At 39.1% G+C, this 17,714-nt stretch overlaps 1 protein-coding gene across 3 annotated transcripts in view; it reads left to right on the top strand.

Annotated features, from left to right (window-relative positions):
• ADAMTSL1 (ADAMTS like 1) overlaps positions 1-17,714 on the top strand; it is a 1,007,583-nt gene that overhangs the window by 766,799 nt on the left and 223,070 nt on the right. For all 3 annotated transcript variants that reach the window (XM_021074260.1, XM_021074267.1, XM_021074276.1), the window contains 2 exons: positions 10,373-10,674; positions 17,290-17,419. In XM_021074260.1, coding sequence (XP_020929919.1) covers positions 10,373-10,674; positions 17,290-17,419 — 432 coding nt within the window. The remainder of the gene's footprint in view (positions 1-10,372; positions 10,675-17,289; positions 17,420-17,714) is intronic.

Below are 17,714 nucleotides of genomic sequence, written 5' to 3'. Positions count from 1 at the left end.
CTATAAGAGAACCACAAGTAACCACAATTAACCCCAAATTCAAGTGGTTCCCCGATTAAACCACCTCCCTGCTCTCTTCTCTACTTACTTCTGAGACTGTTTGAAGACTCACTTATAAGCATCCCACTTCTCATTTAGCCAAGAATTCATACTAAGGGACAAGAGTTAGGTACCTTTATCTGAACAAAAAGAAATCTATATAACCAATTGCAAAAAGTAAACAAGGAAAGTTTAGAAAATGCTTAGATGGAAAAGCATCCTCTCTCCACACTGTGTTGCATACAGTTCAGTTGATCCCCCTAGTTTGCTCCCAGCGTGCACCAAGACAAAAAAATCAATAACGAATTCAAGGGAGCAAACAGAGCCATTTTTATGTAGCTGTTAGAAAAGCCTTTATTGCTAACCAAGAAGTTCTAAATTTGTCAGCCCCTCCTACTGTCTCCGCTTAATGCTCATTCTGTAGCTACTTTCAGAGCTAAATCTGAACTATTGCTCAGCTGAGCCCTAGAGAGTGGCAAAGACAAATTAATGGGATCCTTGTGTGCCAAAAAGTATGGACCCTGTCACCACCAATCTATGTTAAGTCCATTAAGGTCATTTTTAATGAACTGAACTTTTCATTGGAAAGTTCTGCCAAACTTGTTGAACTAAGGGAAAGGAACCTTTTTCAAAATTGCAAGATAAACTAATTCTACTCCATGTGAAGAAGAAATGGTTCATGAAAAGTATTCTGAGTTTACAGTATTTTTGATTTTTATCAAAGTCAGGAAAAATACTATGCATTAAAATCTACATTCTCTTATTAAGCTGAGAACTTCAAATGCACTGATAGCATTGTAAGCTATAATAGCATTTTAGTCTCTGTGACATGGCTTTTTAAATAATCAGAAAACCTCAAGGAAAACCAAACTTTTAAATTGCATAGCTCAGAAAAGCAATGGAGAGAAAGATGGGTCTGAAGCAAATGTCATAGCCTCAGTTTTTATTTGTGAAGGCAGTAATTTGTCTCCATCTGTATTTGCTACATACAGTTAGTGGTCTGTCTTCTCTTTTCCCCAAATCACTGTGTATATTGAATTTTAAAGAGATAGAAAAATAGGAGCTCTTTCTAGGCTCCTCTAACCTAGGAACAATTCCAAAATGCTGCAAAATCTTCATTTTTGGGTGGCTGGTTATATAATAAGGCAGTATTCAACCAGAATCATGGATAAATTACTGAAGGCAGCCTCTTGCTCAAAATTGCCCCCAAATCCTTTTATTCTATAAAACAACATTTTTATTGAGATTTAACTAAAGAACATAGACACAATTTAAACTCACCTCAAGCTACATGATAACCCAAATCCCATCAAGACTAATTTGAAACTAGCACATACTGCCCAAGGGAAGCAATAAGAAATATAAATAAGGAGTTACCAAATCTGACTAGCATCCATGAGGACATAGGTTCAATCCCTGGCCTTTCTCAGTGGTTTAAGTATCTGGTGTTGCCATGAGCTATGGTGTAGGTCACAGACATGGCTCGGATCTGGCGTGCCTATGGCTGTGGCTGGCTCTAATTTGACCCCTAGCCTGGGAACCTCCATATGCCATAGGTACAGCCCTGAAAACACACACACAAAAATAAATAAATAAATAAATAAATAAGTTCCCTGCTGTGGCACAATGGGATCAGTGGAGTCTTGGGAACACTGGGACACAGGTTTGATCCCCTGCCTGGCACAGAGGGTTAAGGATCCAGCATTGCTGCAGCTGCAGCTTAGGTCATAACCACAGATTGAATCTGATCCCTGGCCTGGGAACTCCATATATTGCAGGGTGTCCAAAAATTTTTTTAAAAAAAGAAATAAATATAAATACATAACCCACTATAGCTACTAAATTTAGTCACAATCACTTTTTGAAAGATCATAAGAAACTTCTAAAGTAGGAAAAAGGCTTTGGATTTTCCATGCCAATGCCTAGAATTGAAAACTATGATTTAGTTTCTTTGAGGTTTTAGCCTATTGCCTCTTTCTCTAGCTTGGCTTCAAATTTGGGGGCCAAGAATAAGCACAGTATCAAGTCACTCATAACATCAACTCTTACCCTCCTATTTATCCATTCATTTATTTGTTGGAAAAAAATGTATTTATTGAGCATATATTATGTGAAACCTACCTCTTATAAAGATTAGGTCTAGTAAAGGAGATAGTTATTCCATAAAGATTCACATAGGATTATCAAAGACCCATCTCTGTTGTGAGAAAATGAAGAGGTGTTCTAAGATAAACTAACAGGGTAAGGCTTCCCCCATGGGTCTTGCAGTCAAGGAAGTCTTCTCTGAGAAGCAACATGTCAGCTGAGACCTGTAGGATGAGCAAAGCTTATTCCAAGCTGAGAGGAGGGAGGAGAGTCATCCAGGGAGGCTGACCCACACATGCCAAAGCTTTGAGTCAATAGAGAATTACGCATCTTTATACAAGTGAAGGATGACTAGGGTATCTGGAAGCTAATGACTGGGAGGAATATCAAGGATAGGATATCAAGATGGATAAGGGCATAATGTAACCTTGGCAAAAAAGCTTGGGTTTGTTTGTTTGTTTTTATTTTTGTTTTGTCTGAGTAGAGGAGGAACAATTAAAAGCTTTCCATGGTAAGAGGCCCCTGGCTACAACTTGAAGATTGACTCAGTAAGGGCTAACAGACAAAGAAAAGAGATCCATGGCTGTTGTGGTAGTCCAGGAGAGAGCCAATTTAGCGTTAGTGATCTGGCTTCCACGGCAGCCTGAGAGCCAGGACAGTGAGGTGATGAAAGCATGGATTCCACAGTAACTGGCCATGGTTTGAATCTTGATTCTGCCATTTATTTAGCAGGATGACCTTGGAAATAACTGGGTCTCAATTTTATCATCTAGAAATTGGAATGAAAAGATTGTTGTTAAAATATAATTTTCAAAAAGATAAAATCACAATTTGTAAATATAAAATGAGCACGTGTCAAATTTTTATTTAGCTCATGAATTGGGAAGGAACCAGTAAGATGTTAAAACCAGTTCTAATGTTAATTGTATCTAGAAATGTTTCTATTTTCTACCAGACAAAATCTTTTGCATTGGCATGAATAGAAAAAAAAAAAATCCATCATTAGGAATAAGAAACATTTACGTCATCATCAGCCCTCTGCAAGAAAACTGTCATCTCTATGGAGCTGCAAAGTAGACCAAAGACTCAGCATTCCATAGACTTTGATAGATTGGGAAAGCTGGGTAGTCCATTAACAGGAAACCAGTAATCTTGTTTCACAGTGTTTCTGATTCTACCCATCCCCTAACAATGTTATAATGAGTTAGTATGTAAAAATGCTTAAAACACAGCAGAGAACTTTTGGGCTGTTACTATAGTTGTTTTTATATCAAGGTGGTAGTAGTGGAGATGGAGAGAAGTAAATGAATTGCAGATATATTTTTGAGGGGGAATTAATAGAATTTGAGAATCATTTGAATGTGAGGAATCAGGGGAAGTGAGGGTAAAGAATAACTCCTCATTTTTCATGTGAGCAATTAGATGCCTGGTTGCATCACTGCTGTGAAGGAGAAGACTGGAAAAGGAGTAGATGCTGAGGAGGGAAATCAAGAGTTCCATTTTGGACATTTTAAGTTGGAAATACTTTTGAAATATCCAAGTGAGCATGTCAATCAGGAGAGATGTTGATGTGTAGTGCTTACGAACGTGAAACATTACTAGGTATGTGGCTAATACCTCAGTTTTTCCGTCAGCTATATATTAAATGGAGATAATAATAGTTCTTATTTCATCAGGTTCTTATTAGGATTTAACCATTTTTATTTATAAAGCACATGGAATTGAGGCTGGCACATAAGAGGCGCTATATAATTTTTGATGACTAGATTAATTATATTAAATTAATATTTATTCCTTTCAAAGTGCAACATGCAAAATGTAATTTTTTAAAAAGTTTCCATGAGAAGCTCAGACAAAGAATCTAGACCAGACAATACATACTCAGAAGTTGCCTGCACTTTGGTAGTATTTGAAACCAAGAATCATTGCTGAGTCCTCAGGCACTGCAATATTTAAAGTTTGAGGAGAGGAGAAGGATCTAGAAAAGAAGCCTAAGAAGGAAGTGACCAGAAAAGAAAAACAAGAACCAGGAAAGTCTTGAGAAGAGAAAGTGACTCAAGAAAAAAGGCACAATGAGGTGGGTTGGATGTACTGAAAACAAGATAAGTGAGGACCAGATATGTCAGAAATAGAAGACAATGTGATGCCAAACAATATTATCTGTCTTTCTGATGGTTTTTCTCTTACTGTTAAACAAGTACAGCCTCCTGATGGTCAGTAGTGTCCCTTCTTTAGTAAGATTCCTTCTAAGATCTTGTCTAGAACCTTATCAAAAGAAGCTAGATCAGACCCACACCACGAGTTTAACAGAATACTCAAATATACGGGTCCTACCGTTGAAAGAGCCCAGTCTTTTCTGACTCATCGGAACTTGGAGAGAACTCTGCTCTCCAGCAGCATTTCCTTCTAATACAAAGTCTCTTTGAAAGAAAAATATGCCCTTTAAGGCAGTCTGTCTTTCTTCCCCAACTTCTAGCCCTAAGCATTTCTGCAAGAAAGCCACCAAGGCATTCTTACAGAGGCAAGCTGTTTCTCCAAGAATCCAAAAGGGCATTATTATCATGAGAAAATGAAATCAGTTACTTGGAAAATGCCACTAAATATAGCTCTCCCAGTACTGCCTTAGAGGGTTATAGAATTGAGGCTTCCTTCACCTCACTGGTGAGCAGTACCAGATGAGGCAGTCACTGAATTTTATTTTTTTTTCAAATAGTTGTGTTGGTGACTGCACCAAAATTGTTGTTTGGTTTGTCATCTTAACTTATAGAACCATTCTGTTCTTGGGCATATAACCAGGCACTTTGCAGTGTTGAAGACCCTCACAGCTCAGGCATGACACTTAAGGATGGGAGAGACCCATGACAAAAAGTGTCACTCTTGGATGTTTTGTAGAGTGGTGTCCTGGACACCTTTGTGAAATTTTGTTGGGAGACTTCAATATGTGTTGCATAACCAGCATGAATTATTTGCAGTTCCAGAGAGTTGTCAGGTAACAACAGCAGTTGAGAAATATTTTCATCATTCCACATGCAGATCAAGTATCCTTGACTAAAGAACTTTCACAATAAGTTAGAGTCTCATTTATTTGGACTGATTTAGGTGTGGTTCTAAATGAATGTAGAGGCATATTTGGGGTAAGTATTCTCTCAAAACATTTATGCTTTCAAGATATTTTTCAATAATAGTTTTATGTTTGTCTCAGTGTGCTGGATTTTATAAGTAATTTTAAAATTCCTGAAGTGACTCAGTTAACGGGTTGCCTTCCCTTTGGAGCATTACAAAGGTTTTTTGTTTACTAGTTTGGAGGGCTTCTTAAAATCTTCCCTTTGAATTTCATTGAGAGACATTGAATAAACAAGTAGTTGACAGAATGTGTTTCCCTTTCCTCTTTCAAGTTCCTTTCCCACCCAGAAGTAATTTTTTTTTTTCATAGATCCAAAAGCCTCTTTAGTTCAGATGCCCAAATGCCCAGCTGGGTTTAGGTAACTGCCCCTTTTATGAAAGATTTTACCATCTCAAAGATTTTCCAGAATCAGGATAAGACCCAACTCTGCAAAACTGAAAAAAAAAAGGACAGAATAAATAAGAGGAGATAATATGAGTTACCATTTTTAACAACGATGTATGATTTTTTTGTCCCCAAAATACGTGTTTAAGTAAAATACTTTCTGGTTAATTTGATATAGAATTACTTATACAGTATTTTATTCTTCTAGTGTATTATTTTCCAGATCTATCTGTGACCACTAATCAAATGAGAACATTTTAGAAAAGGAATAACCATGATTTCCATGTGAATATAAAATGAACATTTGTCAAAGATTGTATTTACCTCATTAATTAAAGTTACAACTAATTCAAAGGAAATTTAAAAGAACCACACATGTTTTAGTCAAATAAGAATACAGAAATGGCTCATTTCACTCAGTATGAGATTCTCTAGTTCCATCCATGTTGCTGCAAATGGCATTATGTCATCCTTTTTTATGGCTGAGTAGTATTCCATTGTGTGTATATACCACATCTTCCGAAAATTTACAAATGGAGGCAAAATAGATATATCTACAGGACAGTCAATTGCATTGCACTAGACACAATTAATCTGCATTTCTATGGGCAAGAATCATTTTCTGCATTTACAGAGTGTGAAAATAACCACAGTCAATGAAAGATTTTTAAATTTTACAATAAGTAGGAAGGATACACTGAACAGAATACCCAGTAATCATTTGGGTCCGTTTTATTTTGGGGGAGAGTCCATTTAAAGTTTTTGTCATTTTTTTCCTATTCAGTCCATTCTCTCCTCTCCCTTCACCCTAAAATCACCTAAAGAGGAAAAAGAAATCCAAAACCCCTGTCAATTTATAACTCAAATGTTGTAAGATTGAAAGATAAACCAACACTGTCTTTCTAAAGTGATTTCCTGCAAGTTTCAATTTGCATTTTGAGACTCAAGAATGAGGTGAGGCTGGTAACAGTATCAAACTAACACACTCTTATTTTGAATAATCCCAATGATTTTTTAAAACAAACATGTATGCATATGAAAGGAGGAGAAAGGCAAGGAAGAGAAGAAAAGGAAAAGTTAAATATCAGACCATGTGCGTATAAAACTAGAGCTAAGTCTGGCAAGTATCTACAGTGACATGAAACCAATCAAGACTGAATTGTTTCTCTTAAGCATCATATTAATGCAATGATTGTTTTTATTATTTCAGTCCATACTCAGACTCCGTCAGAGCCACTAATAAATTAAACCACTTGGGGATTTTACAAGTGAATTTGATTATCCCTGTTTTCTATTTCCTAATAGGGATGTGGTAATACCTCTAATTAAAGGATAAGCATTTTGTTAGTGAAATGAATAGTGAAGCTTACAAACAGAAGACCAGACAGAAATATAAATTACTTATTTACCAGGGTTTTGCTTGTTTGTTTGTTTTATCCTGGAGATGGGAAAACTAAACGCAGAAATCATATCATTTCTGAAGCTCAAGCCCATCTTTTTAAGAACTCACTTATCCAAGCCATTCTTCATTCTTCCTGCAATAGTACTGCTAAGCCAAAGAATTTTTAAATTACCCAAATTAAACTCCAAGAATACTTTGTCCATTTGTACTCCAAAATTATGAACATGTTGATTTTTAAAAACACATATTGACTCCATTTTAAAGTTTCCACTTTAAAGATTTTAACTCAGCAAGAACTACTCAAGATGAGTCTTCTAAACATTACAGTTAAACCTCCTGGCTCATTTGACTGCCCTCTCCCTGACCTTGCTTCCTCCCACTTGTGGCCAGAAAGCTTAAGATAGTAAATACAGAGCTGGGAGATCTAGGGAGGTGGGAGAAAGTTTCATATGAAAAACAGTTATTATTCATTTGGCCATTTGCACTATTTGATATTTTCCTTTTGAAATATAATCTCCTGCCTTCATTGAGAGAGAATAATATATCATCCAATGTATGCACCAGAGAAATTAAAGTGACTGCCAAAAGAGAGCACCACTTCAAGACCAAATTGTTCTTAATTGGTGTGAACTTGATGAAGACCTAAGGATAGTGGGCTGGGAGATAAGCCAGTAAGGTTATTTGACACTTGATAAGATTCTCACTTGGGAGACATAAAGTAGATTAACCTTAAGTATCCAGATAGTCAAAAACACGTGCACATGTGTACACACACACACACACACACACACACACATTTCTTTTCTTTTCTCTTAGACACTGCTTTAAAATAAACAAGTCTCAATCATTGCAAGGAGTTTATGGGCTTTGGTAGCCCGCCCTTTCTACTCTGCCTTTGGTGTATCCTGGTCCTGGATAGAGACAAATGCAAACAAGTCATGTTATAGGCAAAGAGAGTTGAGGGTTTCCTTTGAGCATCCTTTATATTCTAGATTTCATTTGGGACTCACTTTTTATCCAGAAGATAAAACATAAACACATCAATTTAGCTGATTATCATTCTTATAAGCTTATATATGTGGAGGAAAATGGAAACAGAGACCTAAAATAAATTTGGAGATCATTTATGACTTGCAGTGTGTTTGATATCTCCACTAAAGGTTTTTCAACAGGAGTTGGAAAACTGCAGCCCTTAGGCCATATTCAGACCCTTCCACCACCCTTCCAATCCCCCCACTCCAGTTTTTATAAGTTTGTATTTTTTGTAGAAGTTTTATTGGTGCACAGCCACACCCATTTTATGTACATTTTGGAAACAGCCTATGGCTGTTTTCACAGAGCTGAGTATCACAACGAGGTCCACAAACACGGCCCACAAAGTCTAAAATAGTCTAAAATATGTCCTGAAATCTATTTGGTCCCTGTTCTCTTGTAATGGTCACTGAAGAGGGCTACTAAAGCAGACAACAGTTACCCTTACTGTACAGAAAAAGCTAAGAGGGTGTTGTTCTTTTTAAGATCTTGTCGTCTTTTCTATTTGAGAAAAAAATTCAGCACCCTATTATTAGAGAAGCATTACTCATCACTACTGTCAAAGTTGGCCAACTTATCATTTGTTTTTGGGTTTCTCTTATATGCAGAATAGTTTTGTACATGTTTCCCTTTCTGTTCATACCCAGGTTGTAAAATTCAGTATTTTGTTTTGATTCTTGTTCTAGGACCCAGGCAGATATATGTGACTGGGTAATAAGAGGGTTAACATAATCTTGATTGCAGATCTTGGTTTTATATTAAAAAAAAACGCTACAGTTAGCATTACTGAAAGAGAAAAGAATTTAATCCTTTAGGATACTTTTTCCCTCTACATTTTCTAGGTGCCAGAAGATGGAGTCAGGAATTCAAAAATGAAAGAGGGAGGTCACATTGTGATGAGAATATCTCAGGAATAATTCTGGGTGGCCCTTTTTCCCCTGCCTGCTTTCCTGACAAGGTTATATGTGACCTTCGTCCTCTCCTAGGGAATGGCTCTTCAGAGCCCTTGAGCAGCAGACCCTTCTTGAAGGGCCTCTTCCCATGCCTCAGATATCGAGGGTCTAGCTCTCTGGGCCTGTCCCCCAGCTCCACACACAGCCCAGGCTCAGGCCCAGGCCTCAGCTTTGTTGTGCTTCACCCAGTTTGAAACTTGGATTAGTTTCCTGTTAGAATTTCAGTTTCCCTAAACTAGATAAGAACCATTTGCACTTGCTTGGATTTAATGCTATAAACTTCTTATCAGTCCTTTCCTTTTCTGCCAAAGTCAAGGTTAAAGAGCCAGGTTTGCATGCCTCCTCAGCATGATTCCCCATGAAAAAGCAGTAGGATCATGGAAAAATCAAATTTTTTTTTTTTTTTTTTTTTTTTTTTTAGTCCGGAATCCTTTCTCTAGATTCTTATATTTATTTTTTGAAAATGTTAGTGGTTGCCTCTGGCTTTTTTCCCTATTCACCTCTCAAGGTCATTATAGTTATGGCCACCATTGTTTAGTAGGAAGAAAAAAGACTCCTTTTTTTTTTTTTTCTTTTTTTAGAATTTGGATTTTGTCCTACATTTTAAAGAAACTCAGAGAGAAACCAAATTCTCACCGATGTGGCTGTTGAACAAACTTGTATGAATGCAGAACCCCTCATTTACTGTGACATGCTTGTGGATTTAAATTTGTAGCATGGCTTTTCTCTATGATATAAAAAGAATTGCTGTCCAGACTAATTCAAAGAATGCTTGAGGAACAAGGCTTTGCTCCATTCTTGGAAACTTACAAAAAAAAAAAATCTCTTTCTATATATAAACAAATCTTGGGAAGCACTTTGAGCAGAAAAGCAAAGAAAGTTACAGAATCTGAAATCCAGACTAAAAAAAAAAAAAATACTTCCTTAAATATCTCTAAGGGCTTATTTTGTTATGATTTTTAGTATCAGTATTAGTCTGCTGTAAGAATAGCCAGCATCTTGCAAGAAGGCACAAGTGCTGGGATTTAGATGGAGAGAGAAGAAACCAGTCCCCTGCTCTGAAGAGCTACCACCGTGGGGGCAAAAGCAGAGAGAAAGCAGGTGGTCTGGAGCTGGAATGTCTTCCAGCTGGGAGCTCACATGACCCTCAAGAAGAAACCAATCCAGAAACAGGGGTCAGCGAGCTCATGAGCTACACTAAAGCGCCCATCACAGAACAGGGTGGCACAGCCCAGCGCACATCCTGGGACGGCCCTGGGCCCAGGTGGCAGGTGGGATGTGGCTGTCCACAGTGCCCAAGGCCTCATACTTGGGGCTTCTCATGCTGTCCTCTTGTTTGCTTTCGGACTGCAGGTTCATCCCAGAGGCCTGGTCGGCCTGCACGGTCACCTGTGGCGTGGGGACCCAGGTGCGAATAGTCAGGTGCCAGGTGCTCCTGTCTTTCTCTCAGTCCGTGGCCGACCTGCCGGTGGACGAATGTGAAGGGCCCAGACCAGCGTCCCAGCGCCCCTGTTATGCAGGACCATGCCACGGAGAGGTGCCTGAGTTTAACCCTGAAGAGACAGATGGCCTCTTGGGTGGCCTTCAGGATTTTGACGAGCTCTACGACTGGGAGTACGAGGGCTTCACCAAGTGCTCTGAGTCTTGCGGAGGAGGTAAGACGGGGGTCTGCCTCAGATCCTTCCATTTTCCTGTCCTTTGTCACTTCTCTCCCTGCCTGCCGCTGTGTCATATGATTGCCTCTACTGCAAGAATGACAAGTAGGGGGAGAAAGCCATTCTCGACGTAAAGCGGACTGAATGAAACACAGATGTATTTTGCATCAGGCTTGAGAGGCTTTTAGACTGTCAGCTGTGAGTGGCCAACACAACTAATGCTTTTGCTTTCAGTTGTCATTCTGATGTTTTGCACTCTATCCTAGTGTATCTGACCAAGACACACAGTTGACAGCCACCTGGCGACGCTCTCAACATTCAGTTTTATTTATCTCTGCCCTTGGCTCAGTGCATGTGATATGAACCAAGACCCAAGATGACAGAACATTCTGCTGTTCCCAGGGGCAGGTTACAATTCCTCTCATTTACTCAGCAGATCCCCAAAGTAGTATCTCTTGACAAACAGAAAGGGTGTCTAAGGGCAGTGAACACTCTGGTTACCTGGGACTGGAGAGGAGTTGAAAAAGACTGACCCCACTGCCATTTTACAGATGAGAAAACCAAGATACAGAGAAGCTGAGTGACTTTTTCAAGATCACACAGCTACTGAGCAAAGTTGGGACTAGGCTGGCAGTTTATTTCTCAGTCTAGGATTTTCCCATCATACCTCACTTCTTTAAGCCCTTAGAGAGTCCCTGAAGCTTTGTCATTGAATGAATTTATTTAAATGATGGTAAATATCTCCATGTGTATTGACCTGATTCTCTTAGAGATAGTCCAGGTGTTTTTTTTTTTTGTTTTGTTTTGTTTTTTTTTTTTTTTTTTTATTTCAGGTGTTATGAATGGAACTGTCGTGGGATACAGCATTTAAATCAACAATTAATTCAAGATTATGGGCTTTCATACCACTGTAAAAATACATATATATTAGATTCAATCCCCACATCTACTCCCAAGAGAGATTCTGATAGGCGAGGAAAGCCTGGCTGATTTCCCATCAAATCCCTCTCACTGGATGTCAGTACCCCTTTTTGTCACATTAAGTTTCTGCATTCCCAGCAAAGTTCCCTACCTAACTAGTATAAATAAATAAATATATATAATTATATATTATATGTTTATAAATTTGTTCATAAATTCATTTTTACATATTTAATATAAATATTAAAATTATTTCCCCAAACTGTCTTCTAAACCATGACATATTGGAAACATTTTGTAAAAAGCCTCTTTGGACTTTACTGGGAATGTAAGAATACATGTGCCCAAATTGTTCATGTGTGGTTGAAAAGGAATGGGTAGTGGGACAAGCTGGAGCAAAGAATCAATTTTCTCCATTCGGGTTGTTTCGTAAGCATTTAATAGTCTTGACCTTGAAGTTCTCGTTTGTTTCTAAGTCTTCCAATTTCTGACTGTGGAGTTCTTAAGTGTTTTAATGGAAAGCCTGTTATTTTAAAACCTAAATTTTCCCGTCTGATTCTGGAGGACAGTTTCTTGGCACTCGGCTAATCTGTGATCCTGTGGTGCTCTCCACTCATAATGAGGACATCTTTTCTTCCCTGCTCACTGAGGGAGAGTATTAAATACACTTTGGCGATCTCAGAACCCAGGCAGGAGGAGAGAGGCCAGGTGGAAAGACCACCGCCAGTGGCCGCAGTTGCTTCTTTCCGATATCACAAGGAAGTCGTATGTTGCCCCAATTTCCATGATCACCTGAATTGAACAATCATGATGGTCAGTCTAAAACAAATGTGCTTTGAACAAAGATTATTTACGATCTCTCAGTTATGATTCTCAGTTACAAGTTAAGCCTGGAACTTTATGAGCAGATGGGGAAAACGATGCTGTAATGGAATATATAAATAACCAGATAGCTTTATCTTTAAGATTCTGACCATTCGGCTGATCAACTGGGGGGTATAAAATTCAAAGTGTAGAGAGTTGATGGAATGTTTTTAATTTAAAATGTTTTCAGAAGATATTGATTTGGAAATAAGATTTGTATGTTGGCTATACAATTGATCTCTGCTTGTAGGAACCGAGGGCCTTTGTAGAACATAAAGTGTACCTCATTTATATCCAAGGCAAGGTAAAGTTACTGAAATGTCTTAGGTCTTTAACTGTCAACAACTGTGCATGCTTACGTACAGTTGCGTCCCTGTGCCAAGGTAATATATCTCTGCCTAAAATGTTCGAGTTGAAAATTCCAAAGTGGTGAAAACATGCTTGGGCCATATCATCGATATGATGCCCATACACACTAAAAAATTATTTTGGTATCTGAGACATGTATATTTTGAAGTCATTGTTTGGCAGTAACATGTTATTGTATCACCAACTTTGATCTTTCACCAAAATATAACCCACAAGGTTATAGATATTTTTAATCATTCCTGCTGAAGCCCATCAACAATGTTCAAGATTAACAAACAGATTTTACATCAATTTGGGGTTATAAGACTGGTGGACCTAATTTTATTGGTTTTGCAATCTCAAGAGATGAAATTGGATAGACACAAAAGTAACCTTTCACCTAGCAGAGGTAGCAACCAGAAGGAACTCGTTAGTAATTTAGGCTGTAGTTGGTGGCTGTGTTTCTCCCAGCTGTCATCAAATATCATGTAACAATTATGTTACTCTGGGAGATATAAACACTGAAAATCCCATTTTCTGGAAGATTGAAAGTAAGCCTACCCTGTTCAGATCTGTGTCCTCTGTGCCACTATCATCTCCTTATTATATTTTGGTTTCCTATATGTGAAATGATAGGTGTGGTCACAGTGAGCAGATTTGAACTTGAGCAGCTTTCTTGTACTGACCTCCTTAGATGGTAAAATCGACATGAAAATCTTGCTGAGGAAAACTTGAAATTGACTTCAGCAAGCATAAAAGGTGAAATGCTGTGCTTCTTGCTCTCTTTTCCTTTTAAGTCCTTTCCTTCTGCTCCTTTCAAGAAAGGAAAATTCAGAGAGGACCGTACTTTAATATGTGTTCTGTGTTGGTTTAAACTGTTCTTCTCAGTGCATAAATTAGCCGCTGTGGGAAAAAAAAAAACAAAAAGCACAAACTGGATGAGCCAGTGTCTCACGTCCCAACCTCTGACTCCCCTGAGCCACATATACTGTGAACCCAGGTGAAGTCTTCGCACGCCTCCCTCCCCCCATTGCAGGGCTGCTCCCTCATGTGCCTTCCTCCAGGCCCCCATTCCCACCACCCCTTCACCCAAATCTCATGGTGTGCTTTGGAATGCCCTGCCCTTGAGGCCTTTCATGCGTTCATGCCGCAAAAATTTCTTGTGCGTTGACCACAGGGCTGGTCCCAGTTACTCCTTAATTATGACAGAGCTCGGCCCTGAGCCTCCCCGACCCCAGGCCCCACCTAGGAATGCTGAGGCCACTGGACCCTTCCACGCAGTGTTGTTGAAGTCTAGGGCGTCATCCTGAACAGCATAGGATTAGAATGTAGTAACTGTAGAATGCTTCTTAATCTCAGCACTTGACTACTCCAAAGCTGATTTTTATCCTGAGCTAAATGATTAGTCATGTAAATGTGTTCTTCGTGTCTCAGAAGATTATTGATGTCCTTTCAGAAACTTGAGCTCTTGTGATCCCATTCCTTGCAGTCTTGAAAGGACCTCAGTGCCATAAACAAGGGTTTCACAAAGTGGAAACAGGTCATGTCACTCGTACACCCTCCCCCTCACTCCTCGCCTCTAAACCAAGCCCTTTCAAGAAAGGCAAGTGACAAAAGGCCTGTGGTCACTTCCTGCCTCAGGGATTGTCAACTCAAATTCATAAAGTTTTCAATAGCTGACTAAAGCCAAAATATATTTTATTTTAGGGCAACCCTGAGAGTCTCTGGTATACTCCCAGGTAGGCAAATGAATTGAAAATTTAATTTTGAACTCAACCATAGTTCCAAATTCCACACGGGATAGTTAGCCTTGCCCAGCACCTTGTCATCATGACCTTAACAATGCCAGACTATTCCGGTGGGAAGTATCAGTGATGATGTCAACATTTTCCCATGAAATGTTTTGCTATACCATCATACCATGAATTTCAAGTGGCTCATCCCAGCTGCAACTAGGAGAACACCCTGTAGTCAGCATTACAGAATCTGATGGAATATCTTGAATGTCTAGCATACATCTCACATGCTCTACCCTGAGCTGGCCATGATATATGTAAATGAAAATTTCTGAAGCTCATCAAAGGCGTAGAAAAAATGAAAAGTGGCATTCATGGCCACAGAGTAAATGTTGTGACTGATTGATTTTTTTTTTAATGTTTGATTTATCAGACTTACTAGGAAAAAAGACAAGTCGGATTCTGGCTTTAACATGTCACTTGTTTTTTTAGCTAATATAAACAATGATAATTTAATATGGTAAATGGGACTCACTTTTTTGTTTATTTTATTTTTATTGGAGTATAGTTGATTTACAGTGTTGTGTAAATTTCTGCCATACATCAAAGTGACCCAGTCATACGTATATATATTTATAAATGGTGGTCATGGAGCTCCCTGGTGGCCTAGCAGTGAAGGATCCAGTGTTGTCACTGCTGTGGCTCAGGTTTGATCCCAGACCCAGAACCTTCTGTATGCTGTGGGCCTGGCCAAAAAATATAAAATAAAAATAAAGAGTGGTCTTGCTGAGTGACTTTTCTAAGTTAGTGTAATATCACCTCAAGAAGCATTTGTCTATTGATTGAAGTGATAACTTCTTAGAGAAACATAGAGCAGTTAGGAGGAGGGAAGTAACAGGGCCAATAAGTGTTGGGTCAGTTGTACTCTATCAGGTACTAACTCATGAAGCAATGCAGAAAATTTTTTAAAGAAAATGTATGTGCATTTATAGCTAAAACTAATTATATGGATTGTCACATACTCTACTATAGCTATATACCAATATTTAACAATAGGTAGATATTTTTAGATGTACATATCTTTATATATATATATATATATATATATATATATATGGCTATGAATAACTGAAAGCTAATTATCAAGGATGTCCTGTCTCTTTACTTTCTTAAACAGAATTCTGCTGAAATAATTCCAGACACATGTCTAGGTTATTCCTGAAGATCTCCAGCAGATATAGCAGCCTCTTAGCATTTTTAAATGTTAATGTTGTTAGTCATTAAAGCTCCAGTGGTAAGGCACAACCACTGCAGCATCACTTTCCAACTGTATGAACCTAGCAAGTCTTTTTAGGCTTCTAATCCTCAGTTTTCTGATCTACAAAGTGGGGATAAAAATAGTATATGCTTGGTGGGGTTGTGGAGAGGATTGAATAGAGCATGTCAAACTCCTGGCCTCAATACTTAGATACTAATGTTTACCCAGAGGACTTTTGCTCTTGCTTATATGACTATGAGAAGCAGAATGAAGTGTTTGGACACTACATTAGCAGGTGACATGTGTTCCCTGCTCCATGAAAGTCCCCTTGAGGGATCCTGCACCATCTTGGAAGATCCACCAAGAGCCATGTGCCAATCACTCCTCAAACTCCAGTTTTATTAGCTTTGTGGTCAGAGGCATGAGGGTGGCAGTGGAAAAACTGCCTTCCATGGATGTAGAAAAGATTGTCTGCCATGGATGCCATCATTATGCCTCTTGTTCCCTTTCTTTGTTCAAACTTCCCAAGCTTCCCTAGGTCGCTAAATAAATGAACCAGAATCAAAAGCAAACCATCAAAGCTCTGGGTGCAAGATGCAGCAGTTTACAGATGTGGCATATTAAAACATGGCTCTGCAGACAGAAAAAGACAAATATCATATGATATTGCTTATATGTGGGATCTTAAAAAAAAAAGATAGAAGTGAGCTTATTTTCAAAACAGGAATAGACTCACAGATATTGAAAACAAACTTATGGTTACCAAAGGGGAAAGAGGGAGAAGGAATAAATAAGGAGTTTGGAATTAACATGTGAATACTCATTATATATAATATAGGTAACCAACAAGAACCTACTGTATAGCACAGGGAACTACACTCAATATTTTATAATAACCTATAAGGGAAAAGAACGTGAAAAAGAATACATGTATACATGTGTGTATGTGTGTGTGTGTGTGTGTGTGTATATATATATATATATATATGAATCACTGTGCTATACACCTGAAACTAACACATTATAAATCAACTATACCTCATTTTAAAAAAAATCAAAAACAAAACAAATGAAAACAAAAAACATGGCTCTGGACCTGCCTTCCAAATACAGTCATCTCCCATGATTAAAATATAACACTTGAAGGTCTTGGGGCCATTTTTTTGGTCACCCTATTCTCCTCTGCATTGTTATCCTGTTTTCAGCACTGGCAGCTGTATAGCTGGCTAGCAGGTTTTTTTAAGCATCTCAACAGGGCTGGCAGCAGCCTCCCCTCTTTAGGGGAGTTGCCCTTCTTAGGGGCACAGGCTCCTGAGTGCTTTCTACAAATGGAGTGACGCCTGACAAGCCCTGGCAGTCCCAGGCTTTAAACCGCCTGACAAGCATGCAGCAGGTCCTCCCTACCAGAGACCTCCCACCAGCCACCCTGTCTCCACCCGCTCGCCCCCCACATGCCCATGTGGGCCTGACGTTGTGATCTGTACGCAGGTGTCCAAGAGGCTGTGGTGAGCTGCCTGAACAAACAGACGCGAGAGCCCGCAGACGAGAACCTGTGCGTGACCAGCCGGCGGCCCCCCCAGCTCCTGAAATCCTGCAGTTTGGATCCCTGCCCGGCAAGGTAAGGGGGGCACTGGCCACCCTGGTGCCCAGGAGTGTGTTCAGAATGGGGCGCGTCTGTCTGTGGGCAAGACCTGAATGCTTATTGTTACCCAGTGTTTTGAAAACCAATTAGCATCAGTTCAAACTTTCAGTCAAATCCGCTTAAATTTAATTGAAACCAGGGCTTTGGAATTCCAGCCCAGTGGTCATGCTCAGGGTCCGGAAGGCTCCATGCACCAAAGCAAAGCCGGGTGGTGTGGCCGATATGTACACAGGCTACATGGCTGCTTTCTCCTGGAGGAAATGTGAACTGA

Source organism: Sus scrofa, chromosome 1 (genome assembly GCF_000003025.6).
Source record: "Sus scrofa isolate TJ Tabasco breed Duroc chromosome 1, Sscrofa11.1, whole genome shotgun sequence".
NCBI lineage: Eukaryota > Metazoa > Chordata > Mammalia > Artiodactyla > Suidae > Sus > Sus scrofa.
This window is presented reverse-complemented; position numbering and strand designations above follow the sequence as displayed.